This window comes from Muscardinus avellanarius (assembly GCF_963383645.1).
Source record: "Muscardinus avellanarius genome assembly, chromosome: 1".
Classification (NCBI taxonomy): domain Eukaryota; kingdom Metazoa; phylum Chordata; class Mammalia; order Rodentia; family Gliridae; genus Muscardinus; species Muscardinus avellanarius.
The window spans coordinates 76,667,132-76,687,477 of record NC_137786.1 but is presented as its reverse complement, the minus strand read 5'-3'; the positions used below and the strand labels follow the sequence as shown (position 1 = coordinate 76,687,477).

At 34.7% G+C, this 20,346-nt stretch overlaps 1 protein-coding gene across 2 annotated transcripts in view; it reads right to left on the bottom strand.

Annotated features, from left to right (window-relative positions):
- Positions 1-6,264: 6,264 nt before the first annotated feature.
- The window catches only part of POLR3G (RNA polymerase III subunit G), a gene marked incomplete at both ends in the record, with an annotated part of 29,263 nt that continues 15,181 nt past the window's right edge, over positions 6,265-20,346 (bottom strand). Inside the window, 3 exons of one of the 2 annotated variants that reach the window (XM_080698597.1) lie at positions 6,265-6,351; positions 14,157-14,312; positions 18,308-18,390. In XM_080698597.1, coding sequence (XP_080554723.1) covers positions 6,265-6,351; positions 14,157-14,312; positions 18,308-18,390 — 326 coding nt within the window. The remainder of the gene's footprint in view (positions 6,352-14,156; positions 14,313-18,307; positions 18,391-20,346) is intronic. The other variant, XM_080698598.1, reaches the window with a different exon arrangement.

Below are 20,346 nucleotides of genomic sequence, written 5' to 3'. Positions count from 1 at the left end.
TGTAATTTCCATAATAGAAGCCAAGAAATTAATGAAATATATTTAAGTTCTCAATGTGTTAGGGATGTGAAGTTGCCATTTGATCACTAGAACACTGGAATAGGTCAAGACCTAAAAGTTAATTTTTATCTCTTAAGGAATGCTTTCTTAAGACAGACCCTTAACCTCACCTCTGCTTCTGTTTTTAAAATATTTGCCTCTGATATTTGAAAGCACTTTTGTAGTTCTTTGATGAAAAGTGTTAAACATGGAGATTAGCATTATTTAGGAAGTCACTTATATACTGTGATAAATCATTGCTGTTACATATAGTAACAGGCCTTAATTACTTTTAATGCCTTATAATTCTACTTTATATAAGTTAAGTTTTAGATTAAAACTAAGCACTATTTCAGAAAGTCCATTCAGATTCATTACATTTGTCTCTACCTTTACTTTCAAGCACAAGTTAGTGGGGTCAAAACACAAATCTTTATTGTCTGCCTTTGAGGTCTGTTGTAGAAAATGGTTCATTAAGGAAAAACAAGAATAAAGGCCTTTTGCATTAGCAGTAGGAGACAAATTGCTGTATTTGTTGATCCCTTAACCTCTTTTTCAAAGAGAAAATGTCTGACAGACTTTTTTTCCCCCCTGAACGATAGCATTAGATTAGGGAACGGAGGCCACAGGCATGTAGACTGGTTGAAAGAGCTTGATAGTGTAGTGCCACTTTCTCAGATCTGTGGACCAGCCACAGTCTGGCTAAATATGAAGCATTTGAATACTGATTCCATCCTTTTAAGGTGTTTGTTTTTAAAATGCAACTAAAATGATTCACTAGAAGTGAGATTTGGTGGAGTCTGAATTGCCTGTTTTGTAATAAAACATATACCTTAAGACATGTAATACCACCTCATTTTCTGGGCATTATTTATTAATTTTCAATGAGTTTTTTTGTGAGTCATTTCATACCTCAAACTCCAATCTTGATAGAAAGTAGTATGAGCAAATATTTACATTATTGGGAATATATATACTTTCAGAAGAAAAACATTAAAAGACAGGACAAGAAAGTCAAACATTTTAAAGCCCTTGCATATATTAGAGAATTTTAGAAAATTCCAAAAAGTGTTTAATAGGAAAATTGTAGTGATTGATTCTTTTAGAGTAAATCTTTTTGTTAAAATAATTTATAATTGTTGTAGTGTGTCTTGGGCATCTCAGAGGAATGTGGTCTTTTAATTTATGTTCAGTGTTAACTTTTGGCCAGTTTACATTGTTTGTTAAGCCTGCTGAAAAATCAAGTTTTAGAGTAGATGTTGCAGATAATTTTAAGGTAAAATAGGCTAAATGTCCTTTAAAGAACTGTTCACATCAAATTGATGAGATCATAGTCATTACTTCCTTTTTGCTAGTTTTACTTTAAAATTATGATGGAGGAATCTGATTACTTTTTAAGGTAGGGAGTGTACTATACTTGATGAAAAGTTATTTTCTGTTTTAGAGCGTACTTTTTGAAGGAAATACAATATATCCTTAATGAAACACAATCACGCAAGTTTCCTTTTTCTGTATATTTGGATTACATACTTTAAAATTATAATGAGTTATATAATTCTATGTATGTAGGTTATATATAGAATTTAATGTTTTTAAAAGAAAGTTAAGCATTTAATATAATTATAATTTGTTTTTAAAGAATACTAACTTATACATTAAATTTGTAGCAAATGCAAATTAATTGTATAACTAGGTAACATAAGCAGTGTTTTGATATTGATATTGTGGTTTTTGTGTGGAAACTTATTTGAATTTGAGGATTTATATTTGTATGTATGCAAATACAAAAGTAACTGAATTATATTTGGTTCACAGTTTGGAATTGCAGTTAAAGAAAAATGGCATTTTTAGGGCAGTTTTTTGTTTGTTTTTAAGTCTGGGTAGACAGACTTAAAAGTTGTTTTGGATGAATGGATGGCCATTAAAGTATTTTTGCCATCCACTCCTAAAAAAAGGTAGGTAGCCAGGCGTGGTGGCACATGCTTGTAATCCCAGCATTTGGGAGGCTAAGACAGGAGGATCGACATTTTAGGACAGTCTTAACTACTTAGTGAGGCCCTTTGCAACTCAATGAGACCCTGTTTCAAAATAAAGAATAAAAAATAGGGTTGGGGGTGTAGCTCAGAGGTAGAATGCCCTGGAGTTCCGTTCCTAGTACTGGAAAAAAAAAAAAAAAAAAAAAAGTTTAGGTCTTTGGCTACATTAAAAATTAAAAACCTGTAATGTCAAGTTATTTTTCCCAGAAGAATTACTTTTAAAACTTGTTTTTCTGTGAACCTCTACCTGCTTATTCAGTGGCCTGGAAAGTTCCTTAAATGAACCACTACTTAGTAAGATCTTATAACATTACCTAATTGGAAATATGAAGGATATAGTTAGAAATATGAAGATCCAGTCAGTGTTGTAGGGTAGAGTTTCTAAAAGTCTGTATTTACGTGGTGCATTATGATGGTAATCATTCTTATTTTGAATTACAACATTGCTCAGGAAATCAGTATTTTTTTTCTAAGTATGTGCATATTGCACTGTTAGAATATAGGAATATCTAAATGCTTTATTTAATTCATTTTATGTATACAGAATCTATAGATCTTTTGTATATAATTATTTTATACAATTGAAAAATGTAAAGAATATTATGTTAGCATGTACATCTGTAAAACTGGTTTTTAAAACTTTTTGCCGCTTTTCATATTTTAAGAGATATGAAAATGTAATAAAATTTCTATTTTATTATGCAATCTAAAATACAAGCTGGTGAATTTAATTGAGTAAAGCAAACCTTTTCTACTTTCAAACTACTTGATACAGGGATACTAGATTGCCAAAGCTTTTTTGAATTCACATTGCCCACTTGTTACACTGAAACAAATCCTCTGGATTGCTTATATACAACATAAGTTAAACAAAATAAAACAAATTTTAGATCAATGGTGTTTGGAAGGTTTTCCTCAGAGATGACCTTATGATGTCATAGACCAGACATACTAACTAAATGATCTGCATGTAAATTATATTTTAAAATAAAAATATTTCCCCTTTAAGAATATTAATTTTAAAAAGGAAGAAAAAAAATTGAAGTTCTTGGGAACTTTTATTAATCAAGGAAACTTTTTTCCCACATATTTTTCCTTGGGATTTCCTCTATTTTTACAAGCATCTTGATCTTAAAGTTGTATTTAGAATTTTTATTCTAAAAAGGAAATTTTTACTAAACCAGAGACTTTAATCATATTAAAGCAATGCCAGTGACACTGTACAACTGCACACTTGACAGTGCTGAAGGAAAGATTAATGAGAATGCCTTGAATTTTTTCTCATTCTCTGGTAATCCGGAAACCAAAGATCACGATAGTATCATTGTTCTACTTGCTGAATATCTAAGTCTATTATAACTTTCTTCCTAAATCACATACCTAGTTTTCTTTTGTTGTTTGTGGGGTGGTTGGTTCAGTAATACTTGATTCAGGCATCCCTGCTCAGTAAGTACATAGTTACTAGTTCAAATGTGTATTAACAAATTGGTTTTCTCTATCAAGTCAAATCTCAAAACATTTTAATATCAAAAGGACACAATTTTTATTTTATAAGAATTTAATATTAAATACAGAAAAATAAGCATTATAGCAACCAAACAGTTTATTTTTAAAACACTTAACTAGTAAGTACATATCTCTGTAAAATGTTTGCCTTCTTATGGAATAACTTCACAGTCTCAGATTTTAAGCCAGAAAAACAAGATTTTTGCTGGTAAAGCAATCTGCAAATTCTGTCTGTTCTCACAATTTGTATACTTTAAAATTGTACAAAGATCTTCCAAAGGGGGTAAAGAATGTGCTTAAAGAAGATGGTAAGGGGCTTTCAGAGTGAATTATTGCCCAAAAGGGCTTGCCTTACTATATGCAGGACTATGTCAGTGAAGACAAGGTGAAAGGTAGGAAATGTCTTTATCTTCCATGTATTTGCCTGATTCAAGCTGTTATCTGCAGATTTTAAATCAAGCAAATAAAACTCTGGATTTCTATACACAAAATGGTATTTGGCTCTGATACCAGAGGAAGTGAGAAAATGTGTTAAGTTACCATTCCCAAATAACTTTATTTGCCATTGTTACTGAAAACTTCATGTGAGGTTTTTATATATAATAGATTGCAATTTTAAAGAAGACTTAATTCATGTTTCCACATAGAATCTATTTTGTGTGTGTACTAGGGACTGAATCAAGGGGTGCTTTACCAGTAAGTTACATTCCCAGTCCTTTTTTTTTTAAATTTATTTAGAGATAGGCTCCGGCTAAGTTGTGCAGGCTGGCTTTGAACGTGCAATCCTCCTGCCATAGCCTCCTAAGTAGCTGGGATAACAGGCATGCATCACTGTGCCCAGTGTCCATTTAGGATCTTAAAGCTTCTTTAAACAAGAAGATACATATGATCAGTACAACATTACATTAATAAGATAGGCACTCAGGCCGGGTGTGGTGGCGCACGCTTGTAATCCCTGCTCTTGGGAGGCTGAGACAGGAGGATCGCACAGGTTCGAAGCCAGCCTCAGCTACTTAGGCTCTCAGCAACTTGGTGAGACCCTCTTTCCAAATAAAATATAAAATGGGTCTGGGAGTATGGCCCGGAAGTAGAAAGCCTCTGAGTTCCACCCCCAGTACCACCAAAAAAATAAAAAATAAAAAAAAAAATAAGATAGGCACTCACAAGCGATCTTGATTTACAGGTGTATTGCCATTGAAAGTTATATTTTCCTGAGAGTGATGTAGAATTGCCCAAGATGATAAAAATTTTCTCCAGTTTTTCCACAATTACAAGATAAGAAAACCAGAATACATTTTGTGAAGAAATCATGTTTCTCAAAATTGTGTTTTTAGTTACCCAAGCAACAAATGTCTAAAGGGTAAGAATCAAATTTAAGATATAATCATTTCAATATGGTAAGAAAATGTATATATATGGTAAATTCTAGTTAATATTTAAACAATTTTTATAGGAAATAGTTTATAAGTAGAGAAACTAAGGCACAGAAACTTTAAGTTCAGTGTCAAGGTTTAACTTAATATTACAGGTAGAAATAAATCTAGGGCTCTAATTCTGAGATTAGAGAGTAATTCGTGATATCTTCTCAAGGGAGAAAAATGCATGTCCTTATTGGTTTTTTTTTTTTTTTTTTTTTTTAATGGGTGGGTAGATAATGTCTTTTGGGAAGTACATGAATTTCCTTGAAAACCTTTGGCATTTTTAAATCTTTGGAGGCTTAGGTTTCTGGGTATTTCTCCCCAGAATATAAAATAGCAGGAGAGCTAGCTTTTAAGTTAAACAAAAATTAATCTTAAAATTAATGACCTGAGTTCATTTTATATTATTATACAGCTATGAGTCCTGTGAAACAACAAAGGCCACTACACTTCACTGAGTTCACACGTGCATTCTGCTGTGAAATTCATATAACCAGAACTTATTCCACACTTATGTAAAGTACAAAATTAAGATGCCTCAGTCTAATTTTCATAAGCTGAACTATTTGAAGATTCACACTTATTACAGAGGGATCTGTAGTTTCATATTTTATACAGTCTGAAGTTAGCCCCAAATTCAAGCATTTATAATACTCATCCCATATGAAAGCCTGTCTATATTGGCTGAGATGTATATAAACTCTGAAAGTTATATAGCTTGGAATGACATTTTTCTGTTTTGCTCACAAAACTGCTAATAAGTTTGTACTTCTAAGAGCTTAGGAAGTTTACTCATAATGTAGTATTATAGAATATACATGTAAAAGTAAAAAATAATTTTCAAGTTTCTCTGTATTAAAGTGCTCCAGGTGCTGTATTAAATCAACTTTTAGATTACAGAAATCCATTATGACTAGTAATATTTTTACAAAAGACCAGCAGTTAAACAAGAATGATTTGTTCAAATATGTGTAAATACACAGATAAAGAGATGCAAAACCCCTTTAGGCACACTTAAGTCTAAATCAAAACAAAGATCTAATATACATAGGGGATGACAGGTGTTTAAAGGAACATCAGTGTCAAGAGACTATAAGGTAACTAGTGAATAAACTCAGAGTGGTTCTGAATATTTTGGTAACAAAAAATATTTGTTCAACAAAACATAAAAATAAAATATGTACTCATTCCTTGTCAGAAATAAAAATCAAGTTTGTCCAGATGATCAAAGCCTTATCACAATAAATTTTTGAGGAATTTCATAGCTAATAGGTTGCTTCATCCATGTTGTCGTCACTGTCTGCACCAAAATCATCTCCATCTTCAAAGTATGAATTAATGTAGTCATTTTCCTAAGTGAAATGATATATTCCTTAGTAAGTATTAAAATGGATTAGTAACATTATTATTAAAGAATACAATACAGACTATCCCTTCAAATTTAGAAAAGAATATGCCAGGCTACAAAATCTTTGCCTTATTCCTTTATTTTCTTTATAAAAAACACATTAGTCTTTATATATGTCTACCTGTGCCAGTTCCTCAACACAACCTCCTACTAGTCTCAGGCACCAACTAGCTAAGAGACTATGAAAGGTTGCCCATTCCATAACAGAATGCTATATAAAATGCAGGGCTCCCTAGTGGGAAGATAACATGGTTTAGTTGGCTAACCTACCAAATATTTATTTCATCAAATGCACAGATATTGAGAAAACAAAGCCAATTTACATTAGTGTTCATTATACCAGAACAGGCTTACACAGTCATAAAATATAACTAAGCATAATCAGTAAAATCAAAAAGGCCTCATACCAAATCATAAGGTGCCGTATTATATTTTATTCAGGGCCTCTCCTTTCACATTACAATAACCCCTGGGGAAATGTCCCAATTCTCATAGCTGAGCAAGACTATCATCCATGTAAACTCACTTCTGTGTCTGTGCTTTTTATGAAAAATTCAAAAATCAATTCTGGCGATGGATTAAGTTTAAAAGTTATTTGTGTGTTACAGTGTGTAGACTATATGGATTATGATTAAACAAGTTTTCTGAATCAAAATTTAATACTGGTTGATATTTGATATTAAGGAATTATATTTACTGTATAAAGTATAATAATGATATTATAAAGGAGCTCTTGAGTCCATACTGAAACATTTATGGATGAAATGATACAGGGATTAGATCAATGGATAAATGATTGGTTAAAAGATCTGCTATGAATTGATAAGTCTTGAAGAAGTGTAATAAGTTCATGGTTGTTTAATTTACCAATCACTACATTTTTGTGTATGATCAAAATCGGCTATAATAAAAATTACAAATAATAACATTTATTTATAAATAATAAAATCTCCATCTTTACTACCTACAGTAAAAAACTGGTACTATTCTCAAAAGAAAAGTTTCTGATTATAAGCTTTATTATTTTCCTGAATGTTTTCTTTTTTAATATCTAGATGGTAGGATATTATATAGAAATATATAATGTAGGAAAAGTAACTTTTCATTATTCAGGTATTTCATTACTTTGTCTTCCCTAAACAAGTTTCTGCAACCAGCTTAAAATGTTCCCTGCTCCAGGAAGTTGGCCTGGCTTCTCTGATGTTAAGAAACCCAGAAATGTGTAGAAACCTAGCTGAAACCCAGGCTGTTGCACTGGGAGTGGCAGGGTTGAGAGTTCAAACGAGGCCATCTTGTAGCTAAAGACCTCTTGGCAACAGGTGTTTGTGGAAATATAAGCAAGCTGATTTATAGGTAAAAAGTAGAAATGAAAAAGGAAGGGAAGTATTCTCAATTAAACATATACTACTCATTTCATATTCTATGATTTAAGTAATTCTGAGATGTTAGTAATCCTGATAAAGGTATAAAGTAGCAGAATCTGTTTAAATCACTGGCTTAAATGGCATTTGATTCTCATTTAAGCCCTTACTTTACCTTGAATTATAATATTCAAAATACTGAAGAAAAAAATGTTTATTTCCTTGACTCAGCATATAAGTGTTACAAATATCACTTGCTCCATTTTACTCAATACAAATGCTTATGAAATCCAAAGTCACTTGGTAAATTATCACTTATCATTAACTAATTAGTTGCTAAAAAGAACAAAAACAGCCTTAAAACTAGAAAGGATTTAATGGAGTACCCCTTTCCACCTCTCACTCACAATCAAAATATACCTAATTTCTCTAGTAGATCGGAAAGGCTTTATATTTTAAATCTATATAGTTATGTAAACCCACTGTATTGTGCAGTATTTTGCTAGGGCCCAATGGAGTTCTAAAACTACTAGTATCCCAGTATTTGTTGTTTTTGTGACACAAAATCTTAATGTGAACACAGATGCAGTCCAGTGGATATTGTCAACAGAGCATTCTCAAAGCCAATCTTGTTTAGAACACTGGCCACTCTTCACTGGAACCTAGTGGGACCATCACCCACATGGTTGTGACAACCAAAATATATCTCTAGACATCACCAAATATCTCTAGAAGGGTAGAGTCAGCACTGGTTGACAGCAACAACTTTTCAAAAATGATCCTACCGTGGCTCCTTTCAAACCAAACAACTGAGCTTTCTAAAATACAAATATGATCGTATTCTGAAACTCTTCAAGGGATGGCATCCCACAGCATTCAGGATAAACCCAAATTTCTCAGCCTGGCATTCAAAGTCCTAATGAGCCAAGTCCTGCTCATCTCCAGCCTTAAGCCCTCTACATAAACTGGCTCACACTTTCTACTGTAGCCATGTTGATTTACCTGGTCTGTTACAGTAGGGTTGCCACACTCATCACCTGCAAGCCTCTCTCTGTGTTTTTTACTCTACCTGCAGTCTATTATCTCATCTTGATCTAATCTGATTAATGTCTCAGATCTTATAAATTGTGTTATTTGTGATGTCTTTCCTGACATTCCTAAAATGGAATTTGTGGCTCTTGTGTGCCCCAGAGTGTCCTGTACTACCACATAACATAAATCACTGGATAACTGTCTCCATTCTTATTTGTCTTCCCAGTGAAATAATTTCCTTGAGAGAAAAAAAAAAAATGGTATCTTGTCTTCTTATTCCTATTGCCTGGCTTAGTGTCAAACATATACTTAATGTACAATTACTATAGACTGAATGAAAAAGAAGTGAGGCATCCTAAGTCAATACAGGGTTACTACGGATATGGATGAAATCAGATGATAAAAAGGAAAAGCAGCCCACAGGTAGAACACAGACAGATACTGCTTTAGAGACTGGACAGAACTCAAGACGCCATAAAAAGATACAAACGGGGGAAAAACAAGTTGCACTGAAGCAACCACATGTGCCTGTGTTTTGGTACCTCACACAATGCCTGGCATATACTAGACACCTATGATTGCCCTAAATTTTTTAATTTAAAGGACTTAATATTTTAACAAAAGAGTTATCAAAATTTTTCAGAAGTGTTGCATACTGCTGAAAAGCCAAGAGAAATAAGGGCTAAAATTTGTCTCTGGTGAACTCAGTAGCAGTGATTTGAAGAGCATGGAGGTGGAAGTCACACTGAAAAGAGCCAAATGGGGAAGGGGTGAGGAGACGGTGACAGCCAAAGAAACTTTCCCAGAGATAGTGCGAGAACTTGAGGAAGAATGTGGAAAACACTGTATAAATTTGTACAATGCAATATGTACACATTTTAAATTTTGAATTAAAAGGACACACAGGAAAAGATGTTGAAAATATGGAAATGACCTGATGATTATGGTAGCAAAAAGGACAAAATGATTAGGATGAAATGGGATGAAGGGGATTTCTTCCACTGTTAAGAGGAGGAGGGGCATGACACTGAGCTTGAAGGGGAAGAATATGAAGTTATTCCTCTCAACAGGTTCACTTTCTGTATGAAGGTGCTATCACCTGACACGAATGAAAAACATAAGAGGGATTAAGAAGAATAAATATGATCTGACGTAATTGCTGTAGAGAGCTGACTGAAGAGAAAGAAAGCGTTCACTGGCAAAATGGGACTAGTGGGATTTAGCAGCATCAATGGCTGTGATTCCTCAGAAATGCTCACTAGGCAAGTCTGAACGGAAGACAGAGTAGAAAAGGTCAAGGATTGCTTTGGTGTAGAGTGTGTGTCAGAAGAACAGGACAGGACCTATTGGAAGATGGCGACCGAGAAAAGCGGGGCTTAAGAGCCCCACTGACAACCAATCTCCATTACCACAAAATCAGCGCCTTTCATAGCCAGAAAACACCATCACCAGAGAAACAAAAAAATCACCAGGCTCCAGAGAGAAAGCGGACTGAGAACAGAGCTCAGAGCCACAGAGGAGATACACCGGCCTTGCCCGAGGACGTGGCAGCAGCACCATACTGCCGGCAGCAGTGGCGAATTCACCGGATGGCTACAGCATGCTGAGGTGAGCCGCTGCGGAACAGCCAGGCGGGATTTTTCAGCTCAGGGAACATCTAAAGCTCCCAGTGGTTGAGCTCAGCACACGCTGCAGGGACTCAGAGTGGAACTCAAAACCAAGAAGAAATAAGCCAGCCTCACGGCCGAGGGCACAACAGCAGCGCCATATTGCCACCGGCGGCAGCAGCAGAGAATTCAGCAAATCCAGTACAGCTACATCTGCGTACTCAAGAACAGTGAGTCAAATTGCGGGCCACAGAGGAGAAATCCCAGTACTGTACTCCCTGGGACTTGACCCAGTGGGGGAGGGGCAGTGGCAGAGATATCACACCATAGGAGAACGCCCAACCTGGCACCCCCCCATAGTTTAAAGTAGCCTCTATCGACTCCCTGGGTCGGAGACTCTGTGATAACACCCAGTAAAGGAGTAGTGGGGTCTGAGATACTACAGACTCGAGATCCAGAGCACCTTAAGTGAAGTCATAGTGACCCAAGGGAAGAACCCAGAGAAGGCACAAACTTCCGAAATCATGGGAAAGAGGAATAACACTGGAGCAATGAATGCCCACAACCCCACAACATCAGAACCCGATAAAACATAAAATCAGAGATTTCTAGAAGATCAAATCAGGAAAATAACTGTAGAAATAATAGAGGTGCTTCAAAAAGAATTCAGAGAGAGCCAAAAAGAGATAAAGGATGCAATTAATGAAGTAAAGACCTCAATTCAAAGCACAAACAACCGATTAGAACACATGGAGAACAGAATCTCGCTCTTAGAAGATGATCATTCCAAAAATGAACGCATAGTTTCTAATCTAGAAAAAAATATCCGACAGCAGGAATCTGATATTGAAGAAATATGGGCCCATTTTAAGAGAGCTAACCTAAGAATAATTGGAATAGAGGAGGGAAAAGAAAGTGAAACCAAAGGGATCAACAATCTCTTCAAGGAAGTAATAGCAGAAAATTTTCCAAACATAGAGCAAGAGGTTGATACACAGGTCCAGGAAACTTATAGAACTCCCTTTAGACAGGATCAGAGAAGAGGATCCCCACGCCACATAATTGTCAAAATGACCAATGTGGAAGCCAAGCAGAGAATCTTAAAGGCAACAAAAACAAAGGGCCAAGTGACATTCAGAGGCAAGCCAATTAGAATCACTCCAGACTTTCCAAACCAAGTCATGAGAGTCAGAAGGGCTTGGAGTAACATATTCCAAACTCTGAAAGAAAACAACTTCCAACCAAAAATTTTCTACCCAGCAAAACTTTCAATCAAATTAGATGGAGAAATAAGAAGCTTCCATGACAAACAGAAACTGAAGGAATTTATGTCTTCAAAACCAGCACTAGAGAAAATACTCAAAGAGATTAACTACAAAGAAGAAATAGGTAACACACACCAGAACCAGGGAAACAAAAGTTTCCATCCAATAGACAACTAAGATTGGTTATCTGTGGAGACTCATTATTTATGTTAGTCTTTTACCTATCTCTAAATGGTATTGTTTGCCTTTATTGTTTTAATTTTTAGGATTTCTAGTTGGAATATTAATATACCTTCAGATATAGCATTTGGAAATATTTTATCCCATTCTATTAGTAACTGTTAACTCTGTTTACATTGTCTTTGGATATACAATTTTTTTTTTATTTTTTAGGGAGTTTGTATACTCTTCTGTTGCCTGTGCCATTGAAATCATATCCAAGAAATCACTGCCAATTTCAATGTTGTGAGGTTTTATGACCCAGATTTTCTTCTAAAAGTTTATAGTCTTAAGATTTATATTTAGGTCTTTTATCTATTTTGAGTTAATACTTGTATATGGGATTAGGTAAGGGCCCAATTTTATTCTTTTCCATGTAATTATTATTTTTCAACAATATTTAGTTAAAAGATTATTATTTCTACCACCAAATGTTCGTCGAAACCTTGTCAAAAATAACTTGACAATATAGGGAAGAATTTAGCTCTAGGCTTGTATTTAACTCCAATGGTTTATGTATCTGCCTTTAGAACAGTACTACACTGTTTCAATTATTGTAGCTTTATATGGTTTGAAATCAGAAAATATATATCTTCTAGCTTTGTTCTTTTTCAAGATCATTTTGGGTATCTAGAATCCATATTCCATATTAGGATAGATTTTTTTCTGAAAAATAAATATATAAATATATGATAGTTTCACCTAAAAAAATAGAAAAAAAATATTCTCTGGTAAGAAAGAAAGCAAAAAGAAATATTGAAATGTTATCTTTAAGTCATCAAAAGCTTGGTATCAGACAAATGAAACTGTTATGTGAGATTATCATTTTTAATTTTGGATAAATTGCTACAATACTAGATGTCAACCACTAAGCCAAGCATGGGAAAGGAGGGATGGAGAAAGAATGGGGTGGGGATCGGGTGGGGGCTGACTGGGCGATGTGGGCACGTATGTCTACAAAAGTTTGTATCCCACTATGATGTATGAATACAGTGCACCAATAAAAAATAAATAAATTAAAAAAAAAAGAACAGGACAGAGTAACGGCAAGAGAGAGGATGAAGAGAGAGCAAGGATCTAAGTGCCTCAGAGAAAGAAATACTTAGTAAGACAGGAAACCAAAACCACAGAACCAAGGATGGGAAGAATCAAGTGTCGATCGTGTCAGAATGCAAGGGGCATACAAAAGTAATCTGGAAAGAAAGATGGGGACAAATAAGCTATACTTAATTTTAAACTATTTAAATTTGATGCTTATCTGGAAGAATAAACAGAATAATCAGAAGAATTTTGACAAAGCAGGGTAGCAGGAAGATATGCCCCACAAATATTAACAAATAAACATACATTTCTGTGAACTCTAACAGCTTAATATTGTTCCAGAAATAGATCAATGGAGAGAAGAGTCCAGAAACACATCTAAGTGGATATAGAAATCTAACAGCTGACAAAAGAAGAATTTCACATCAACAAGGAAATCAAAATAGTTCACAAATGAGAATAACAGCTGGCTAGCCAATGGGAAACCGAAAAGTAGCCACAACTAATCCTTTTATATTGACATAATTTTAAAAGAAAACAAGATGTAATGGAAAACAAAGAATTAAAATAAAGATTTCAGTTGAAGCAGTTTCAGGTGAAGAGATTAAGAGTATGATATAAAAAGCTGAACCAAAGAGGAAGGTCAGCAGAATGGAGAAGAAACTCTGAGCTTAGGCTTACTGTGTGAAGTGTCAGCAGAATACCAAAGAGGGTGACCAGCAAAATTACCCTGCTCTGAATATCTTAAATCATTCCAGTGTTTGAAATGCACTATGTTTATAAAAATTGAAAATCCCAGATTCAAAACACTGAACCCTAACTCAGCCAGATTCCGAGGGTGGCGTATCAATGTTCTCTGAGCAACTCCAGATGCACTTTGGAATTGGAAATGTGATGGCTTTGCAGGGATTCCCCTCCAAGCCTGTATGACTAAACCATTCTTTACCTAAACTGCTGACAAATATTCATGTTGATAAATCTTAATTGCACTAATCAGATCAATTTCCTTACTATGTGGACTTTGTCTTACAAAGCTGTATAGGAAGTTACTTTTATCTCCTGAATCATTTTGGCATCACGGACATTTCAATACTAATATGAATTCTCTTGATACCAACTGATGCCAGGAACAAAAAATATACTTCTGGCCCCGTCAACTTACCTGATTCCTTATTGGACAGTCGTTAAGGCTGGTAACTGTTACCCTCCCAAATAGACCTTTACCTCTTCTTGCTCTTCTTCATCGTACTCATCCTGCTCTGCCGCGTCGTCGTCGTCATCATCATCGTCATCATTGCCTTCTTTACTTTTCTCTTTGCTTCCTTCTTTCTCTTCATTTTCCTCGTCTGATTTTTCACCATCACCTCTCTTTTCCAATTCCTGTTATATGTAAGTTCCATTAATTTATATATAAGGAAAACACTAGACTTTGGCCCCCCCTTCCCAGACTAAAGTGAACATAGTTATGGATCATCTTCCTCTGGTCCCATTTTACCACTATCTTGGAAAACTCTATGAGTTAACTCAGAAAGGAAGCACTTATTGTTATTATTACACTGTATTTCTTTGATTTTGTTCCTTTTGGATCTCAGGTAATGCTGGAATCATCAGCTCTAACCCACAGTACTTTCATTTTTATGATTCCTATCCTTCTAAAATATTTGACATGATTTAGTTTACAGAGAACCTTCAGAATATTTTGTTTTCCTTATAAAATAACAAAAAGAATGTAATGGCAATAGTTCAACTGTCTGTGTTTTAATTTATAAGTGAAGTTGCTGAAAACTCTTAATATCGAGTCATCCTGGGATAAAGTATCCCAGGTGCAGATCACCCCTATCTCTTTTGTTCTCATTGTTTATTTCCCACTCCCAAAACTTTTTCCTTGGTAATATATCTGGAAGGTTGGGAAGAAAGAGACTAAAACTCAAATCACAGTTAACAATAGAAATTATTTGCAATTCTAGAAAAGGAAGCAAAGAAGAGAAACAGAAAGGAAAAGCTTTGATTGAAAAGGAAAAGCTTTTGATTTTCTACTTATCTACTCTGTAATATTCCAAGTGCTACCACCTCACAACCCAAACTTTAAAACTGCATCTTACATTTCACTACGACTACCGATGACTTTTTTCATTGGTAAACAGTGGCCTGCTTTCATTACTGTTACTCACTGTTCACTATGTTGTACTATGCTCACTTTGAACAAATGACAGAATATTACATTTTCTCAGAAGTAAGAACAACAATAATTTTAGATATTAATACACATACTAAGGTTTGACTTTAACTAACTTGTGATTATTCTTAAATAGTAATGAGACCATTCATGCCTCTCCAAATGTCCCATACTTATCATAAGTGCTTTGTAGATTACATATGAAAAGAAAACAGTGTATATCTAGAGATAGTCTACAATTTAGCCATTGCTTTATAGGTTCTCAAATATTTATTTTCAAAATCCTTTTAATTACATCCAAATTTGAATTTAAGGAAATCAAAGGCAATGAAAGGACTACATCATATAGACTCAATTTCTACTCAGAATCCAAACTCCCATCTCTGTGTACTTGCCTCACTCAGGCAGAACAAGTAAGACCCAGGCAATAGACATGAGATGATTTATCTTAATACCCATCTTTATGTTGCCTTATGAGATAGTACTACAACATAATGTGTGTAATTTTTCCAACTGTTAATGTTCTCTGAAAATTCAAAATAAGTTTATAAATCTTTTGAAATATCTATAAGACATGCACATATATATGATGCTTTGTTAATGCTAATTAACATATTGCATTTCATTTTTCTATTTGAATCAGATCATAAGGAAAAAGGCCTGCAACCCATAAGTTTGTGTAGTTAAAATGGTTGTAGTGCTATATTCATTTAACTCTGCAAAATAAACACTGCATATGAAAAGGTTGTACTATTATTTTATAATTAGAAACAATTATTTAAAGTAGTTATGATTTTTAAAAATTTTTAAAATACAGAATTCATTCAGTGTGTTATAGGGACTATTCCAGGTTTCTACTATTACTACCTCAAACATCTTAAATATATATATTTTTTTCTTTTTTTTTTCCAGTACTGGAGATGGAACCCGGGGGCATTCTACCTCCAAGCTACATCTCCAGCCCTATTTCTTTTTTTTTTAAACAGAGTCTCACTGAGTTGCAAAGGACCCCACAAAGTAACTGAGGCTGGCTGAGAACGGTGATCCTCCTGTCTCAGCCTCCTGAATGCTGGGATTAAAAGCGTGTGCCTCTACACCCGGCTTCAAACATCTCAAATATTTAAATAAGTAACTTCATCCTTGTTTTTATCACATAGACTCAAGCCAAATGCAAAATACTTAAGTAGATTAGCAAACAGAAGATTTTTGCAACTTTCTATAAAACTGAGCCAAACATTTTATCTCATTACTTCATTTCTTGTATGCCAAGCTACCAGTTTTGGCCTTTCTACTTAGTAGTCTCCATTTACTCTTTTATGAGATTTAACTACCCAAGGTTACTGCTTTATAAAGAATGAAAGGAATAATATAATGTCAAAACTCTTTAAAAACAATGCACTTATTGAAAGAGAACAGTTCTTCTACCTCAAACACCATCCAAGAGCCTCTCCTGTGTCTTGCAGAAATAAGAAGCTCATGTTAGTCTACTCTGTCATGATTATTCATAAGATCCGACTGTGTTGCTACCTCTCCATCCACACACATTCTATTCTAAAAAATCTTGAAACTTCTTTTGCTGAAGAAATGAACAATCAATTTTTTGTGCTATTAAACTTGCTAACTCCTTAGGATTTCTAGACTTAAAATTCCAGCTTCAACACTGTTCTGAAAAAGCTATTAAACATAAGAAATAAGAAAATACAATTTATTCTGAGGGAAAACCACAATCAGAGGTGCAGATTAATCTTTCTTACAGCATCTTACAATCATGGCATAACTTTCTCCACAAAGCTTTAAGTGCAGCCAGAACTTGTGTTCAATCAATACATACTGGCTAGTTCTGCAATCCCATCTATCATTCCACCACCATTAAACCTGACAGTTATTGCTATTCCTTCAACAGTCCTCTGGCTTTATTGTTCAGACATGCTATCTCCAGCTCAAGTACTGGCCAAAAACTTAAATAGCAAAAATATGAGTTTCTGCCACGAGGTAGCTGTGTCAGCTTGATCTTGCAAGTAAATGTTTTAAACTTTTGACTTCCTCACCTGTAAATAAGGGATAATGATCCCTTCCCTCTGCTTGTTGTTACAATTCTTAAGAGCATAATATATAAGAAGAGCTCAGCAGAGAGCCGACACACTGTAAGTCCCCAAATGTGTGTTAGCTGCTATCAAGATCATCGTCCTCACGAATGCAAGGTAACACATGCCTTGACAGCAGAGTCCAGCTCCATGGACAGCCAAGTGGCGACAGTTGTCCACCTCATAATGCACAAAACAAGTGACCCAACAAATCCGCTTCTAGAAATCTACCTACAGTCATGTGAAATGACGTACAGAACACGAATTCATTGCAGCATTAACTGTAATGGTGAAAACAATAGAAGAAACGCAATGCCCATCAGTAGAGCATTAATTAAATTACTGTTCATTCTTACAGTATAATAAAAAAAAGAATGAGACGACGCTACACAAACTGTTCTAGAACCACCTCCAAGACATTCTGCTCAGTGACAAAACAAAAATGAAACACAATGCGATTATACTGCCTTTTGCATTAAAAGGGTCAATTCTGTGTGTGTTCTGTATAAAATGTTTCTGAGAGTATAGGAAACTGGTAACACTGCTCATCTACATATAGCAAAGGAAGTACATATGGGAGGGTAAATTTTCATTCTATTATTCTTCTGAATTTTATGTTTGTATATTTTTAAATACTTGAAGGAAGATATAAAAATAAGTTCTCTATGATAATATTTTTCCTTGAAAAAGTCTTGCATACGTACTGTACAGCACAGAAAAAAAGAATTTGTTTTTTAAGTACATATATTCCAACAGGGGAAAAAAGTGAGAGATTTTGGGGAAAAGAACGATATTTTAGGTCTATTACTTTTTTTCTGCCTCCCCTCGCCCCTCAATAATTCAAGTGCAGGGGATATAGGGATACAGTGGAGAAGAAAGCCTGTGACCCAGGTGAGGCAAGTAGCAGTCAAGTGGTGAAGAACAGAAGGAGCCCCCACACCTCCCAGCTACCAAAAGTCAAACACCTCGTTGCCTTAGGTGCTGGGCTACCTTCTGGCAAATCCACATTGTTAACAGTAAGAGATGGTTGAAAGGTTAGAGTGAGAAGCCCCAAGGAGGCATGACATTTAAAATTTTTTTTTCAGTTCATTTTTTATAGTAAGAAGAAAACCCACCTCAATTTTTTTCAACACATCTGCAGTATTAGCAAGTGAAGTACCTTTGTCTGTATCTTTTGCCTTTTTGGATTTGGGGTCTGCTGAAATAAAACCACCAGTTAACATATTTCTCTGTAACGGCAACTGTGAATATATTTCTATGCCTTTTCATATGCTGTCTAGAACAGTGGTATGTCACACCAGGAAGTCATGTAATTTTCAAAGTGAATTGGTTTTTCTCAAAGAAAAAGAATACTATCACAACTAATCAATTTCTAATAAAAATGATAATCACTTCATAAGGTACATCTTAAGGCTACTATCATACTTTTTTATTCATTTATGGGAACTAAGGATTAAACTCAGGGGGGTTCTAGCTCTGTTACACCTGTAGCCCATTTTATTTTTTATTGTGGAACAGGGTCTCACTAGGCTGCTGAAGCTAACATTGAGCCTGCAATCGCCCTGTCTCAGCCTCCTAAGTACTGGGATTATAAGCATGTGCCATCATAGCTGGCCAGATATATTTTTAATAAGTAGTAAAAAAATTGTACTGAAATTTCATACCATTATATAAAGACTCCCACAAATCTGCATTAGCTCCCTATTCACTAGCAGTGTTCCTCTTTTTTTTCTTTTTTTAGTGCTGGGGATAAAACTCAGGGGCTTTCTACCTCCAGGCTATACTGCCTGACCTATTTTACATTTTATTTGGAAACAGGGTCTCACTAAGTTGCTGAGAGCCTCACTAAGTAGCTGAGGCTGGCTTTGAACCTGTGCGATCCTCCTGTCTCAACCTCCCAAGCGCTGGGATTACAAGCGCACGCCACCACGGCAGTATGCTTCACTTTGACCAAAGCAATGTTTACCATGTTTGGAAATAAAAGACAAGTGCAGGATAAATATGCACTTGCTAACATAAAAGAGATGAGAAAGATGTTGCATTCAATATTAGCAAAAACCTATCTTTGGAGTGAAGATTCAGTTTAGAAGATTAAAATGTCTAAACTGAATACACCTACCATATGAATCCAAAAACTCAGTACATTTAACTGAGATAAAATGCTTTTACCTGTTTGGGGATTTGTAATTTGTTTTACCCATATAAAAATACTGCCTTTTCAGGCTATTATGAAACTGCAGGGAATAGTGAATTATTTCACATATAGATTCTGCTAGTTACCAAAGCATTATGATATGCTAAAAGTTTTTCTGCTATAATCATTAAGTATCATAGTTCTTTTCTAAAAATCAAACTAAATACCTAGAAATTACTTCGTAGCAGAGGAAAATGTGGCTCAGAAAGATGTAATTTTATTAAAGATTAACACTTTAGAGTAAGAAATTTTTAGACTGTGGAGGATGACCCGTAACTGATGGAATTACAATTTACTATTGTACCAAATTCCCTTTTGAGTAGTCACTGAGCTCAGATAGAGAGGTCTGTTCAAACAAAATTAACTGACTTAATATAATGGGTATTTTTCTCTGTCCTCCTTGAGGGCAAAGGCTGTTTACCATAAAGTGGAGCACATAAAATATAGCATCATATATGAATGTGATCCCAACAAATACGGGAATATTGATGCCAAAAACGATTAGCTAAGGATGCAGTTTACCCATCATGAAATCCTTTGCCTTAGGACTTTTCATCAAATTATTTAATTTCATAATAGCAAGCTTGTTACATGAATATCACACAAATGATCAAGTAAATATCCTTATGAAAATTACTAATTTCTTAACTTTTAAAAAAGCCAGTTGCAGATTCAAGTCCACTTAGTGTTCTTTGTTACTTATTATTTAGGTTTTGCATAATGCTCAATCCTTATATGTACAATTGGGGGAGAAGTGTCAAATTACCAAAATGAAAGACTATTTTAGCCCCAAAACATTAATATGAATTATCTGTCCATCTTTAGTCAGATATATGCATGTATTTGAATTTTTTGTGTCTATCAACACCTGGTTGCTGGTTCACTCGTCAAGAAAAACATTTTGACCTTTGATTTTTTTGGCCCTGTTTATGTTCATGTAAATTCACAGAGGCCATTTTA